Here is a 15,869-nt window from a genome sequence, read left to right on the forward strand (position 1 = left end):
GGTGAGACTAGAAAATGGACATCTTCTGACACCCTCCATTCAGTCTGACTGAGCCTGAGCTATTTTTAAAAGAAAAAGAGGAATGATTTCAAGCTCTAGATTAGCAAAGCTGGTAAAGACATAGCCTAAAACATTTATAGATGTAATTACAGTAAAAAGTGGCTCTAAAAAACAGGCTACACTTATCAGATTTTTATTTGTTAAAAGTTTGAAAACCAGGTCATTAATTTTCTTTCCACTTGACAATTGCATGTTGTTTTACCATTTGTAAAAAAAAAAAAAAAACCTTAAGAGAACGCATCTTTTAACTTTTAACAGCTTACACAAAGAAGAGCAACCACATTTGCTCGACTTAACCTCCAAACGGACAAGAGATGCTAAAAACAGCAATCTGATTTCACCCCAGCTCATATTTTCTCTGACAGTTTGTTTTTCCCTCGCATCTCGAAATCGCACCATTGTGAATACTTTGGGGGAAAGATGGCTTGCCTGATACTGCTGGTATCTATTTTGGAGATACTATTTTCCTCTCACAGTGGGGAAGTCAGTTTGCTGTCAGACTCTGCTCTACAGTGATGTATACATGGGGGGAGGCTCTGCTGAAACCTGTGAACTGTCCTCTCTCCACTTCCTCCAACTCCTTAGCACCAATATTTCAAGATAAACTGGAGCTGCCACCACCACTGCTGCTGCTTACACCACACAACTGTTTTGTCTAGCTGCTGCTGAGCTTCCGTTCCTGGGTTAATTATCTCCATTAATATGTTTTTCTGCTGCACCGATGAATGTAGAACAACAGCAGCATTTTTATTTATTTTTTTATAGAAAGAGTGTTTGCCAGATCGCATGTCACTTCCAGTTAGGCTGCAGATGTGCTTGTTGTTTTCCAGACGTGACTACAGAGGAGGGCTGTGTGGGAGTCTCAGGATGCTGCATGTCCTGTCCATCTTTGTTTCCCCCCTCGAACTGAGCAGAGCTTTGACTGGTGTGTAAATGTTGAGTCAGAGAGCGATAGGGTAACAGAGAGGGGGGAGGGTGTTTCTTGGCCACTGGTTTGTGTTTGATTGGTGTTTTTTTGGCCATAAAGAGGGGAACATCTGTGGTGTGGCAGTGCCAGGCTCTCTGTGTGACAGCCACACTGGTGGGACCAATTGTTCTGAGTGCAAAGAACAGTAATCACTTCAAGCCCAAGTGGTGGTGTGTGTTTTCTTTCTCCCCTCCTTTCTAACATATTCCTCCTCCCTCCTTTTCCATCCTTGGTGCACTGATTGTGTGCGTTGTCTAGCTTCCAGACTCTCCTAAATTTAGCATCTGTAGATGTGTGTCACTTTCTCCAGAAACATATATGCTCTGCATCCCTGCCACGTCTCACTTAAAGCTGAGCTCCCTTAGTGTATCAGGAAAGCAGCGGACACGGTCACAGACAAAAGCAGAAAATAAACTAGCCTGGTTTCATCCACCCCCATGTCATATGCCAGCTTCATAAACTGATATGAAAGCCACCTTATCAAATCCTGACCTCTACTGCCCCCTAAAGAGTGAGCAGGAAAAAAAGCAACTCTTCTACTCTGACAGCGAAATCAAAGCACACAAACGCATTAAGAAGACAGCCGTTCGCTTTAAGATGACAACCCACTCTATTTACCTTTGATGCTGTGAAGTGGGAGTACATTTGTTCCTGTTTTCAGCAAGTGCACTAAAAAGGTTTGTGTGCATGATCCCTCCAAAGGCTCCAGATTACTGCCGAGTTGTGTTGTTTGTATTGAGGTGTGCATGCTTTTATCGGTGAGTTTACCAGTTGTGATACGTAGTTTAGTTTTACCAATTCTTTTACAGCGTTACAGTGAAACAAGACAGGGGTCCAGAGGGGAAATTAACACCATAAAAGTGGGGTCCCAAGCAAAATTGTGATTAAGTTCATGAAGTGAAACTCACACATTAAATAGATTTATAACATGCACAGTGTTCTATATCAAGCATTTGTTTCTGTTAGTTTTGATGATTTTGGGTTAAAGCTAATGAAACCCAACATTAATCTTGTCAAGCTTATAGGATTTTAAATACACAAAAGTATACTGAGTTTTCATACTTTTCAGCATACTGAAAAGTATGTTAATGTACCTATAGGCATTCAATACTTGTTTGGGGCTGTTTTTCCATGAATGACTGCATGGCATGGAGGCACTAAGCCTGTAGCAAACTATAATATCAGCCTTCAGTTCTTCAGCATTGTTGGCTCAGGTTTCTCTTATGTTTTTCTTGACAATACTCTGCAATTTTCTTCTGTGGGGTTTAAGTCAGACCAGTTTACTGGTGAGTTAAACCCAGTGACAACATGGCAATTGAAGCAGGTAATAATAATTTTGGCAGTATGGGCAGGTAACAAATCCTGCTGGGAAATTAAATTAGCATTTCCATAAAGCTTGTCAGCGAAGTGCTCTAAAATGTCCTGGTACTGGTGTTGATTTGGACTTGATAAAATGCAATGGGCCAACACCAGCAGAAGACTCCCAAAAATCTTGAGTGACTGTTAAAATGTCAGATTGGACCCAGGCTGCTTAGATTAAGTTTCTCTCAACTCAGACTCGTTGACCTTGATTTTCTGCTGTAATGCAAAATTACTTTTCATGACAAAAAATCCACTTTTTTTTCTTCTCAGCCAAGGTAAGAGACTTCTGATGTTGTCTCTGGTTCAGGAGTGACTTAGCACAAGAAATGCAACAGTTGTCCTGGATGTATCTGTGTAAGGTGGCTGTTGAAGCTCTGATTCCAGTTCCCATGCACATCTTGTGGATCTCCAACAAACCCTCGTGTGTCTTTTTGTACCACACTCTTTCCTACCACTAAACTTTCCAATAATTTGTTGGGATGCAGCAGTCTGTGAACAATCAGTTTCTTTGGCAATGGCCTCTTGTGGCATACCCTTCTTGTGAAAGGTGTCTTTTAGGTGGACAACTGTCAAGTCAGCAGTCTGTCTTATGATGGTATAGAGCATGACGCAACAATAATATAACATTTCTGTTACATATCCTTTTTTTTATAGGCCTTATAGAATTTTATGAGAAACAGAAGTTTGGGTTTTCATCAGCTTTAAGCTATAATTAGGAGACAAATTCATAGTTAATCTATATAAGATATGAGTTTTACTTATTGAATTAAACTACTGAAATAGATACAACAATACTCTAATTTATTCAGGGACATCTGTAAGACAGTTTGTCTAATTGAAGAGCCAGTTTTGGGTGCCAGCAAATTTAAAAGGATGGATATTGCCCTCTCCTGGCCCCTCTTTGGTGGCACTGTTAATCTTTTGGTGGAAATTCTGACTGTTTTCAGAATAGTTGATATATTCATGGCAAAAACTATGAAATCATACACTAGCAACAAAACATTTTCAGCCCTTTCCTCCATTATCTATTTTTTCACCCTTCTTTTCTTACAGCTAAATAATGAATACAGTTCTGCATATCACCCTTTTTTTGTTCTGTTTCCATACAGTAGCTAATAGATTTTCAGCACATTTCACACATTTTCTCCCTCTTTCTTTCCTCACAGCACTTACAAAATCCAGCAAATTTCCAAACAGCAGCGACTGAGTTGCTGGACTGGTGCGGAGACCCCCGGGCCTTCCAGCGCCCCTTCGAGCAAAGCCTGATGGGATGCCTTACGGTGAGTCTCCAGTTCCATCCTCTAGCCTCGCTCTCGTTGTTTCAAGGGCGACGAAACAGCCGCTAAAAACAACTGCTGCGTTGGCTCTTTTCAGAACTCTCTCAGGGACATAAGACAGCTAATGTTTTCTTGCCTGATCTTCAATAAGGTCACTGGGGGAAAAAAAGCACTTCGGACATGAGGAAGCACTCAGATTTATCCTCCTTTCAGTGACCTCATTAACAGCTTGTGCTGAGGCTTGTGAATTTAATGAAAAAAAAAACAAGTAATGCAACAATGCCCTCGAGCTTTAAAGGAATCATCGGTGGCAAGAAAATTATTTTTATTGCCTTTAAATAACCCTTTATAGCTATAAATACAGAAAACACCAACAAATGGAACACTTGTGTGGACTGCAGTTGTTTCACTCACATGTCACCTTTGCTTTAACATGCTGCTTCTAGCAACAGATGAAAGAAAAATATGCTGCAGCTTTAAGTGCAGCCTGTATCCCCTACAGCAGTGCAGGAAAGTCAGTGAAGCCGCTGTGACACGTTGAGCAACTGCTTCTGTTGCTGCTTTAATGTGCAGCAGCAGGTGACTTCTCCTCCATCCTGCCAATTCAATTTGTGTCCTGCCGTGAAAATGTCATGGCTTCTTCCTTTTAGTTTATAAGCTCTGTAGACCCGAGTTAATCTAATGTAATTGCAAAATTACACAGCACTCCATCCTGTTGATTTCACGTTTTTTTCTGCAGTGTCTTGCAAAAGTATACAGCATTTTGTCACATTAAAACCACAACTTCCAATTCATGTTATTGGGACTTTATGTGACAGACCGACTAAAAAAGAGTGCGTAATTTTGAAGTGGAGGAAAAGCCAATCATGTTTTACACAATTTTTACAAATAAAATCTGAAAAGTGTAGCGTGCATTTTTATTCATTCCATGTTACTCTGAGACCCCTAATTGCAATTCACTGCAAACAAATTTTTAAATTGATTTCACCTGTGAGTAATTTAATGTCAGTATAAACTCAGCTGGTCTGTGAAGGCCTCAGAGGTTTGTTAGAGAACATTAGAGAACACGCAGTAAACTGAAGACCAGGGAACACAACAGACAGCTCAGGGATGAAGCTGTGGAGAGGTCTAATGCAGGGTTGGAATATAAAATAAAATCCTAAGCTTTCAAGCCATCTCAGAGCACTGTTCAATCCATCATTATCTAAAAATGGATAGAGTATGGCAAAAATGTGAGACTACCAAGACAACTGACGGGTCGGACAAGGAGATAATAAATCAGACAAGCAGCGTAGAGGTTTATAGTAACTGTGGAGGAGCTGCAGAGCTCCACAGGTCGGGAGACAGAACACTAACAATGCAAATCATTCCTAAAAACACCTTACAGTGAAACATGGTGGCAGTATCATGCTGTAACAGTGAAGATGGATGGTGCTAAATACAGGGCAACTTCAAAAGACTGGGGTGGAGTATAATGTTCCAGCAGGGCAATGACTGTAAACATACAGCAAGAGTTGGTAGCTGCTTTAATAATATCTCAAAGGACCTGCAGTTGTAATTGTAGCAATAGCTTTTTTTCTACAAAGTATGGACTTACTGACACTCAAACAAATGCATGTCACTCTTATTAGCATTTTATCTTTCAAAAAATGTGGAAAACTGTATCATATCCTTCCACTTCACAGTTATGCACTACTTTGTGTGGGTCTGTCTCATAAATCTCATCCCAGTAAAATACATTAAAGTTTCTGCTGGTAACATAAAAAAAGATATTTAAATTTTATGATTTAAAAAAAATATATGTTTCACAAAAGGCAACAACTTTATGATCCTTCTAGTTTCATGAAGAGTCTAAAAATTTGATTTGAATGTTTAAGAAAAAATAAAAGCGAAACATTTATAAAGATTTATAATAACCTTCGTGTCCAACTAAATAACCGGAAAAGAGAGCTGTAGCTTACAAAAATGCACACATGATTTGCTCCTGAGCTGTAAAGCTGTTCATGGCACATTCACATGGTTGGCTTAACATATAAGAGCACATGTTGGCCTTTTGGAGGACAAACCCACCTCGACTCCACCAACTGTGTACAATTTAAAGACCTGGGATTAGAACCACTTTTTACACTGAAATTACCATTTAGCAAAACCTCCCTCAGTAAGGTAAGGTAAGTTTATTTATATAGCGCTTTTCAGTAACGAGACACTCAAAGCGCTGTACATAAAATTACAATACAAAAATAAACACAGAAAAACGAATCAAATGATACAACAATCCTTCTAAGAAATCTAAAAATCTATGAATCCTTCTGAGAAATCTAAAAATCTCTGGCCAACATTACAATGATACAGATAACATTAATAATCCTTTGGGTTTTACTGGTAAGAGCTGGTTCTAAACCAATCTTTCTAAAGAGGAAATTTTATCATTAAGTCCTCTATGTAAGGGAAAGCATCTTGTGCTAAGAGAGAATGATCCTTGGGTTCGCTGGTATAATGCAGTTATAGTCATTTGCATCCATTGAAATTTAACTAAGTAATCATTGAGTTCTGACTAAGGAAGCTGAGTCACTGGTGTAAAAACAGCTTTTGTTCAAATTTTTAAGAAACTAGTATTATTTTCCTATCATTGGTAAATCTAAAAATCTATGAAAAGGAGAAGAAATGAAGAAATGAAATCCACATTTAGGTAAAAAAGTAGTTCAGATTCTAATTAGGCCGACTATCCTCATATTTCTTCTGCTTAATGGGACATACCTCTAAATAAAACCCAGATGTACATACTCTGAGCTGGTGTCGCGTCAGGACTATATTTAATCATGATAATGACATGGTGCAGGCAGCAAAGTTCAACTCTGCAACCTCAGGACTTGTCTTGAAGTGTGACAGTGGGGATTTGAAACGGCAGGATCGGTCTTGGAGTGGCTCCACACAGACCCCTGAATGTCCTGAAAGGTCATCATGATTTGAGGTGCTCTCTTTGAGCTGGTAATGGCGAAGGTAAATCAAAGCAGCGTTGCAGGACATTATGGTGATTTACATCAGCTCCAATGGCATGTTGATGTGTCTCCGATGTTTCCTCTCAGTGCGTCATCTCCGCACAGGGGGCCACATTTGCTTCTCATCCTGCTGTCATCTGACTCATATGGAAGTTGTAAACTCGTAATGTGTCCATCACTTAAGCTGAATTAGATCTTTGATGCTGCCAAAAGGTCACTTGTGAGCACAAGAACAAGACAAAGGAAAATCCACCGTCCTCAGGAGCAGTTAAACTTGCCATGTCTATTCCTTAGTTTTTAATATAATCATATAATGAGACTTTAAAACGTGACTGTTATAGAATTTCAGGTTTAAAAAAATGTTGTAGAATATGTTATTTTTATAAAAATATTTTCAGAATATGTTATCTACATTTTCCATCCATTCTTTTCCATACTTAAATATTCAGGATTTTTAACCTGTGTGTGTGGAGGTAGGATAAACTGGGTGCTCCCCAGGTGGGAAAACATGGTGGTGGCAGCATCATGCTGCGGGGGTGATATTCTTCAGCAGGGACAAGGAAGCAAATAAATACAGGGCAAATGTTAACTGCAGAAATGGGCAATCTGAGGCAGATGGCTATTTTCTTGAAACCATTTTCTTACTTGAATGGCATGTTTTCAGCTTTTTCCCATTTTGTAGAATGTCTGCAAGAAATTTGGCCTCTGTGTCATATCACTATTTCCAAGGAAAAAATGGAAATTGTGGTTACCAATTAAAACTTCCTTGACACACTTAAAAAAGTAAAGTACAAATAAATAAAATCTTTTATCTTATTTATTTTATAGCACGTTAGATGTGCCAATAATTATGAGCCTAGTGAATTTGAAAAAATAAAAAATGATTTCTTGACATGGGACCTTTTTTCTCATTGAATGAATGTACGCAAATTAAACTTTGGATTTTTCTAAATGATTCTGTTTCAGATTATGCTTCTGCAATAAAAGATTAATTGAAGGCATTTTAACTGATCTTTGCTAGGGGCGCCAACAAATGTTGGAGGGTTCTGTAAAATCAAAACATTTATATGAATGGGTATACTTACCATTTAACTCTTCTTTAAGACAACAACGTTTGGTTTGTTTAATAGCAATGCTTTGCAGAAGTCTTTTTACTTCTTGAACTTTTCTACATTTTGTCACATTATAGCCAAATCCACCAATATCTTTTAAAGGGATTTTATTTGACAGACTAACAAAAAGCTGTGAATAGTGAATGGAAGGAAAAAGATTTCCTAATTTACTAATCAAAATCTGAAAAGCGCAACATGCATTTGTATTAAGCCACCTTTACTCTGATACCTCAAAATGAAATCCTGTGCAACGGCAAACCTACTAACACATGAGTGTTTACCTAAACTGACTGGCCAGACAAGGAGAACATTAATCAGAGGAGCAGCCAAGTGGCGAATGTTAACTATGGAGAAGCTACAAAGACCCCAGCTCAGGTGGCAGGAAACTAATCCTGTTCACCACCCTGAACTCACCATCCCCATGATGAAATATGATGATGGCACCATCATGCTGTGGGGATGCTTTTCTGCAGCAGTGATGCAAGAGTTGGTCAGAAGATAAATGAAGCTAAATGCAGGGCTATTCTAAAATAAAACCGGTAAGAGGCTGCAAAAGTCTTGAGACGGGGGCCAGAGGTTCTCCCTACAACAGGCCAACATCCCTAAACATACGGCCAGAGATAGCATGTTTAAAGGTCTAGTCAAAGACTGAAATCCAATTTAGAATCTTTGGCAAGACTTGCTGTTCAAAGATGCTCTTACCAAAATAACTGAGCTTGAGCCTTTCTGCTAAAAATCAGTCTCTACATGTGGAAAGTTGTTAAAGACATATCCTGAAAGACATGTAGAACTGCAGCAAATGGTAATATAAATAAGTGAGTAATAAGAGTATTATAAATGCACCCCATACCTTTAAGGTTTTTTTGTTTAACTTATATGCAAATATGCTCTACTTTTTGTTGTTCTGTCATGCAAAAATCCAATAATAACCTTGAGACTTGTTGCTGTAAGGTGACAAAATAGGTTCCCTTGAATAGGTTCAAGAATGGTAAAAGCATTTGTAAGGTTCTGTACACCACATCACTGACAAAAAGAACCCTAATAACGTTTTTTGTCATTTTTTAAAATTCATATCTGCATGCTCTCACTGTGTTTAGGTGGTCAGCCGCGTAGCAGCGCAGCAAGGCTTTGACTTGGACCTGGGCTATCGGCTCCTGGCCGTGTGTGCCGCCAACAGGGACAAGTTCACTCCAAAATCAGCAGGTAAGACCATTTCTATCAACTGCCACCTCAGGCCATCTGGCCATGCTGGCCTGCTCTGGGATCAAAGTTTATATCTGCATCCCTCGTACCTTTTCCCATAAACACTGCTGAGACCATGGGTCCTCAGAAGAAAAAATATGCAGAGCAGTGTTTGACAGCAGCTCACATTAACTCAGATCTTTGTCATTTTTATTTTTATCTCTTAAAGGAAACAAAGAATCTTGAGTTGTGATTTCAGATAAAGAGTAATAATCCATCTGTGACATGAGGCAGAAACCATCAGTGCTGAGAACATTTTATTTTTATGGTCTTTGAACGTCTACAGACAGTGATGAATTATTAATAAAAATGCAGATATTTTAAAGGTAGTTACAAGCTGGGAGAAAAGCCAACTGAAGCATGGTGGGGATAAAGATGTATAGTCAGTAGCCAAGAAGATAAGAAATATTTTTGTGATCTTTTACAGTTGATTATTTGTTGTTTCTACCTTACATGGGTTATAGGAAAACCTATGCTTGACCATGCTGCTGAGCCTTCTTGATTTAAGAGAGTCATAGCCATATATTGGTTTAATTTTCTTTGAGTTCGCTTTTTTTCCTTTGGTTTATATGATAGTCATGTGGCTGTTATTTCAGTCGTGGGTTAGGAATCAGTCACTGCATGCAAATAACTAAGACAGCCAAATGTTCTAATTCTGCTTAATGCTTAATCAAATCTCAGGGCCTATTTTATGGGCTTAGATAAGATTGCCAATGGATCCACAGACTGAATAATTTCCTGCAACAGTAGTCATTTGGAAAGCTGAGCTTGGTCTTGTTTGGGCAGTATCCCAAAGTGCTTTTCATGGACAATTATGTACCAATAAATGCATGAATATTTTGGAATGGAGACAGATTCGATGGAAAGTTTAATAGAGATGTTTTTATCTGCATGGCGACAGGGAGAAGGGATATTTTTAAGTTGCAGAGAAAGCACTCTGTAGAAACTAAAAGAGATGACACACTCAAAGAGATCCCAGGGGTCAGGATCTGCTCGCTTGATGTCCGGCGGGGGCTGTTGCCGTGTGACAGAGGAAGGGAGCGAATCACATGATGTGGGCTAGTATGATGGGAGTAGGATGAGTCTGTGTTTGCAGAGGGGAAAATGTTTCAGCAAGCCCAAGTTTTCTTTTCCTAATGGATTTTAAGAGTTTAAAAGCAGATACTCTTCTCTAGACAGTGGCAACACCAAAGGGAGGCCAGAGCATAAGGTGCAATAGCCACCCCTATAAATCTGTAGTCTTGTATGCACAACATTTTTTGTGAAAAAAAAGTTAAAAGAGGAAAGCTCAAGGTCTGAAGAGCCACAACATTTATTTATTTAGAAAAATTGTTTTGTTGTAAAGAGCATGCCAGTTTTATATGTCTGTTAGTCCCTAACAGATCTGCTGCAACCTTCCCAAAGTACTGGTCATTGTAAAGTGCTTAAATTCAACTGAAAGGATGCAAGAATCATGTATCTGGGTCAAAAATAGGAGAATTACATTATTTTAAATATATTTTGACAACTTTTTCAACTGATATTTGAAATATAGTTCATTTAAATTTGTGAAAATTTAACCAATAAAATTAGTTTAAAGATTTGCATACAGTTTTTGGGGATTTTAAACATTATTTCAGAATAGGACTTTTGTATGTTAAAAATCTAAATTTCAACTAATTTTGCAAATGTACTTAGTTTACAAAATTTGTTAAAAGAAAACCAAACTTTACCTGAATTCTAACTAAATGTCAAAATGATTAAAATTATCGTTTTATATTAATTTAAACTTTTGACGCTGGCAGTGTTTGTCATATTACATTTTAATAATCAAATGAAAAAAAACAAAAAACTCTGAGCAACCAGCAGTTCATAAACACCAGAATAATCAGATGTAATTAAGGTTTCCCAAACCAGAACCAGTTTCCTTTAAAAGTAATTTAAAACTTTCAAGATCAGTTAAATAGTCTCATAGCTGGCCTCATCAGTGCTTCAGAAGCTGAGCTGACTAGCAAGTTTCATTTTAGCATTAGCATTTAGTATTTTCTAATCTAGTTAAAGCACAAAATGTACAAAATGTAAATGAAATAATAATAGTTTAAATTGTATTCTAACAGGGTGGCATGTAAACCAATTTCCCTATATAAATTCACTCTATTTACCATTTACACTGAAAATCACAACTAAGATGTAGAAGTTTGACTTTAGCATTAGCACTGTGGCCAAACCAGCTAACATCTTTAGTTAAATTCTAATCTGAGTGTTTATGCTGCCAAATGAAGCAGCTATTGTTTTAATTTATCATTTTTGAACGTTAGACTTACAGACTAATATGCATGATCAAAAATTTAATAAATTAAAAAAATGTATTAATCTAACGGCTAATATTTAATTTCCTCCATAATCCGTTTTAAAGTTTACATAATAAAACTCCTGAAATGTTGTCATGACTTTCTGAAGACATCTCAGTGTCGTGATTGCTTTCTGCTCAGTTTTTGCTTACATTTAGTTTAAAAAGGAAGAGAAAAATTGCCAGTTTCTGTGCTCAGAAGACATCAACTCAGTGCATGGAGCTAATAAGTTAACCAGATTTGGCTCACCAGCTCTGCTCTGACACAGTCTGGTCAGTGGCTGTTACATTTCCGTTGATTCCCTCTCAACGCCTCTCCTCAACATGCTGCAGAATTGATCTAAAGGGAAGGAGGGCTTAGGTGAAAATCAATGTTCACAGCCAGCTCAGTGCTGAAACGGCTTGTAGCTTTGACAAATTGATTAATCATGAAATGCCTCCAATAATTTACTGAATTAGCTTTTGCTTTATATTATTGCAAGAGGGTAAAACTTCATTAAAGCCTCATTATTGCAACCTATTGATGGTACCGGCTGGCATATGTAAAGGGTTTGTAGAAGTTGAGATAATGTTGGTTGCAAATTTAATCCCTTCTCATCAGAGTGGAATTGAAAAGCTCAACAACGTGTGATTCAGTGAATTGAACTGCTGATCTGTTTAATGGATACACTCAAAGGGTTGGCGGGGGGGGGGGTCAGGCAGCCCGTTTGCCCCCTTTTTTGCAGAGATGGGGGAAGGGTGTCTGTCTGCTCATAGTGACCTCTCTGTGAATGGGATTAGCCTGCTCTATTAATCTGTGATTACTTAGACCGTCCGACCGCCGGGTGAAGCTGTGCACGTGGGGCTGCAGCGACCTGAAAACAGGGAGATCACTCAGCTCAACTCATCAGTCTCTTCTCTCTGTTGTCTCTCCATCCCTTCAAACTCTGTTTGACCTATTCCATCAGCCTCACGCTAAACCACCTATATCTTATTCGAGAGTTTCGTCCAAAAAATAAACATAATCGCAATTTCTTCTGAGCAGTGCATTCCCAATCGATTGCGCCTCATTGGGCTGTTGGAATTCCTCGACAGAAAAGAGTGAAAAGAGGCGCCGACTTATAAGAGGGAGCAGCGGGCTGGAGTTTCTCAGCTCCTAAGGCAATTCATTCCTCCATGTAACAAACGGCTGGCAAAGCAGCCATTCAGCAAATAATTAGTTCTCGCGCTGGTCAGGCTCGGTTGGTGCTACAACCATTTTACACATTCAGTACATTCAATCTTTAGACACTGTGGGTTGTAGTTAACAGTGTCAGCCTGATTAAAAAAACATCTAAGTGTTCTTATTCTTTTGTTTTACATTGCTGTGAATGTAGGGGTGTTTAAGGTGGAACATCAAGAGGCTGTTTTCTAATTTGTAAAGGCATTAGTGAGGCGGTGTTGTGTTTGCTTGATAAAGACAATGCAGTGTGACAACCTATGTATTACTGCATCCAGTGAGATACAGTGGCTTGCAATGATAATCAAACACAGAAGGTTTTTTTTTTTATTATGTCATATTACAACCCCAAACTTCTGTGGAGTTTATTGAGATTTTGTGTGATAGAACAACACAAACATGAAAGGAAAATACATGGTTTTAAACATTTTTAACATCTAAAAAGTGTGCTGTGTATTTGAATTCAGCCTAGCTGAGTACTTTGTAGAGCCACCCTTTGCTGCAATTACAGCTGCAAGCCTTTTGGATTGAGTCTGTAGAAGCTTTGTACATCTCCTGCTGTATGTTTAGTGATGTAGTCTTGCTGGAAGGAAAATCTCCACCCAAGTCTCAAGTATTTGCACCTTCCAACAGAAGTCCTTCGACAATTGGCCTATATTTAACTTAATCCATGTTTCCATCAAATTCTGACCAGCTACGACATTCCTGCTAAAGAAAAGACCCCCCACAGCATGATGCTGCCACCACTATTTTCACAAGTGGGATGATGTTTTCAGGTTGATGCCACACGCATGTAGTTGAAAAAATTTGGAGCACCTTCTTCATTGTGTCTCCTGTATCCTCTACATGGCCTATTCTTCATCGTTGCCCTGTTGGCAGATTCTCCTACTCCCGCTCCTCTAGAGTGCCCCTGGGTGTCATGGCTTCCTCTCTAATTAATGCCTTCAATGTCTGCCAGTTTAGGTGTTGGGCCATGCCTTGGTCAATTGCTGTTGTGCGATAGTCTTTCAATTTTTGGATGATGGATTGAATTTGAATGAATTTATTTTGAGAATACATTGCACAGGCTGCATGGTGGTACAGTTGTTAGCAAAACGGTCCTGGGTTTGAATCCCAGCCAGGTATTTTCTGGATGGAGTTTGCATTTTCTTCCCATGCATGAGTGGGGTCTCTCCAGGCAACCACGCCCCACCCCCAAAACACACACACACACACACACAAACAAACACACAATCCAAAAATATGTTCCTCGGGTTAGCTGGTCAGTCTACATTGCACTGTCTGAGTGTTCTTGCTTCTTTGTCTCTGTGATGCCCTATGATGAACAGATAACCTGTCAATGTTCCATTCCACCTCTCCAACTGCTAGATATAGTCACCAGCAACCCCGTGACCCTGGCAGAATAAGGGGTTATAGACAATGAATGATTTAATTCCATCTTACAATTACACTGCCTGTCACATAAAGAATTGAGAAAATGTAAAAATGTTTAAGATGTATCAAAACCTTTACAATTTACTTTCATATTATAATATATTTTTCCACTCTTATTCCGGCCCTGGACAATACTTCCAGATTTTTCCAGAAAGTGTTGGAAGCCCAGCTTTTGAACCAAAAATGTCCAATTTGGACATCTACTCTATTGTTATCTTTTAAACACAAATCTCTGAAAGATTTTAAAAATGGTTTTTAATGGATTTGATTAAGAAGTAATACCTTTTAGAGTTGATGTGATTTTACTTTTCCAGAACACTTTGCTTACCAGGGTTTGAGGTTAAAGTTCCTCGTACTTGGAAGTAGGTGCACCTAATTCTCTGGAGCATTTTATGATCACTGAGGATTCTCAGCCAACCATGATTGATGGGTTAACTTTCAGTACGTCTGCAGCGCTGAAAGTCACCCACCGCACACTTAGCCGATACTAAATTCCAGGAGAGTAAATTCAGAGCAGAGAGATAAGGGCCTTGGACTTGCTCTGGCCATTCTCTCTTGAAGTGGTTTTACGTCCCGAGCAGCAGGCGGTTATTGGGACCATCTTCTGCTGCTTATATGTGGCTCTGCGCAGCAAAATTAGCCGGTTTTGCATTATAAATTTGTTTAACATAATGCAGTATAGCTAAAATCAAATAAATATTTTTACAGGTGCATCTCAATCAATTTGAATATTATTAAAAACGTCAGTAATTTATTCTAAAAAGGGAAACATGTAGAATTATTGCCCACAACATTTATTTAGTGTTTATTTCTTGACCATTTTAATCGAAACCCAAAATTCAGCTTCTCTGAAATATTCAGTAAATAACATTTTTTATTTTTTTAAAACATAAAAGTTATTTCATGGCCTACAAGATTATTGGAAAGACCGCTAAACTTGACTGGAATGTAAACTACAAAAGGTCATTGCTACAGAAACTGGCTGTTCACAGGATACTGTATCCAAGGGTATTAATGGAGAGTTAAGTGGAAGGAAAACTGTGCCATAACCTCAGCCTTAAGAGAAACATGAATCTTAGCGCATTCAAAAGTTTTAGGGAGTTTCACAAAGCATATCCCTGGGCTGCAGTCAGAGCTTCAAGAGCCACTACACACAGACATATCCAGGACCTGGGCTACAAGTGAACCAATCCTAAACAAAGCTGCCAGAAGCATCTTAGGCTAAGGAGAACAAAAAAGGCTGAACTGTTGCTCAGTGGTCCCAAGTCCTGTTGTGTACATATACAGTACAGTACATAGACACACTTGTTTGAGATGTTATTTTTTTAGTAAAACACTTTTTCCATCCACCAAATTTCCCATCAGTTTGCTTGGATACAGCATTATTCCAGCAGCCAGCTTCTTCTTGTGACTTACCCTCCTTGTGAAGGATGTCACTGACTGCCTTCTGGAAAACTGTAAATTTGGCAGTCTTTTCCATGATTGTGTAAACCATAATGTGGTCATAACATAACATTTCTGTATTTTAAATCCTTTTTTATTGGTCTCATTTAATATGCTTTTTTATTTTTAAATTATTATTATTATTATATTATTCAGACGGAGAAACAGAATGTTTGGTATTGTTTGCTGTGGGCCATAATAATCAAAATGAAAAGAAATCATCGCTTGAAATATATTATGTGTGTCATGAATCTATATAAACTATGTTTCACTTTTTGAATTGAATTACTGGAAGAAATGAACCTTTTGGTGTTTTTCTGATTTACTGAGACAGTCGTGTGCAGGTTGTTTTATTTGCACACAATTGTATGCCTCGGGTGGCATGTTTACCTGCAGTTTACATGTTTTATAGCTGTGTAATTATTTATCCAAAGGCTTAGTGGGGC

At 38.5% G+C, this 15,869-nt stretch overlaps 1 protein-coding gene across 5 annotated transcripts in view; it reads left to right on the forward strand.

Annotated features, from left to right (window-relative positions):
- Positions 1 to 15,869, forward strand: part of LOC124874967 (zinc finger MIZ domain-containing protein 1-like) — a 149,605-nt gene that overhangs the window by 100,687 nt on the left and 33,049 nt on the right. For all 5 annotated transcript variants that reach the window (XM_047376682.1, XM_047376683.1, XM_047376684.1 and 2 more), the window contains 2 exons: positions 3,556 to 3,669; positions 8,875 to 8,980. In XM_047376682.1, coding sequence (XP_047232638.1) covers positions 3,556 to 3,669; positions 8,875 to 8,980 — 220 coding nt within the window. The remainder of the gene's footprint in view (positions 1 to 3,555; positions 3,670 to 8,874; positions 8,981 to 15,869) is intronic.

This window comes from Girardinichthys multiradiatus, chromosome 10 (assembly GCF_021462225.1).
Source record: "Girardinichthys multiradiatus isolate DD_20200921_A chromosome 10, DD_fGirMul_XY1, whole genome shotgun sequence".
Classification (NCBI taxonomy): Eukaryota; Metazoa; Chordata; class Actinopteri; order Cyprinodontiformes; family Goodeidae; genus Girardinichthys; species Girardinichthys multiradiatus.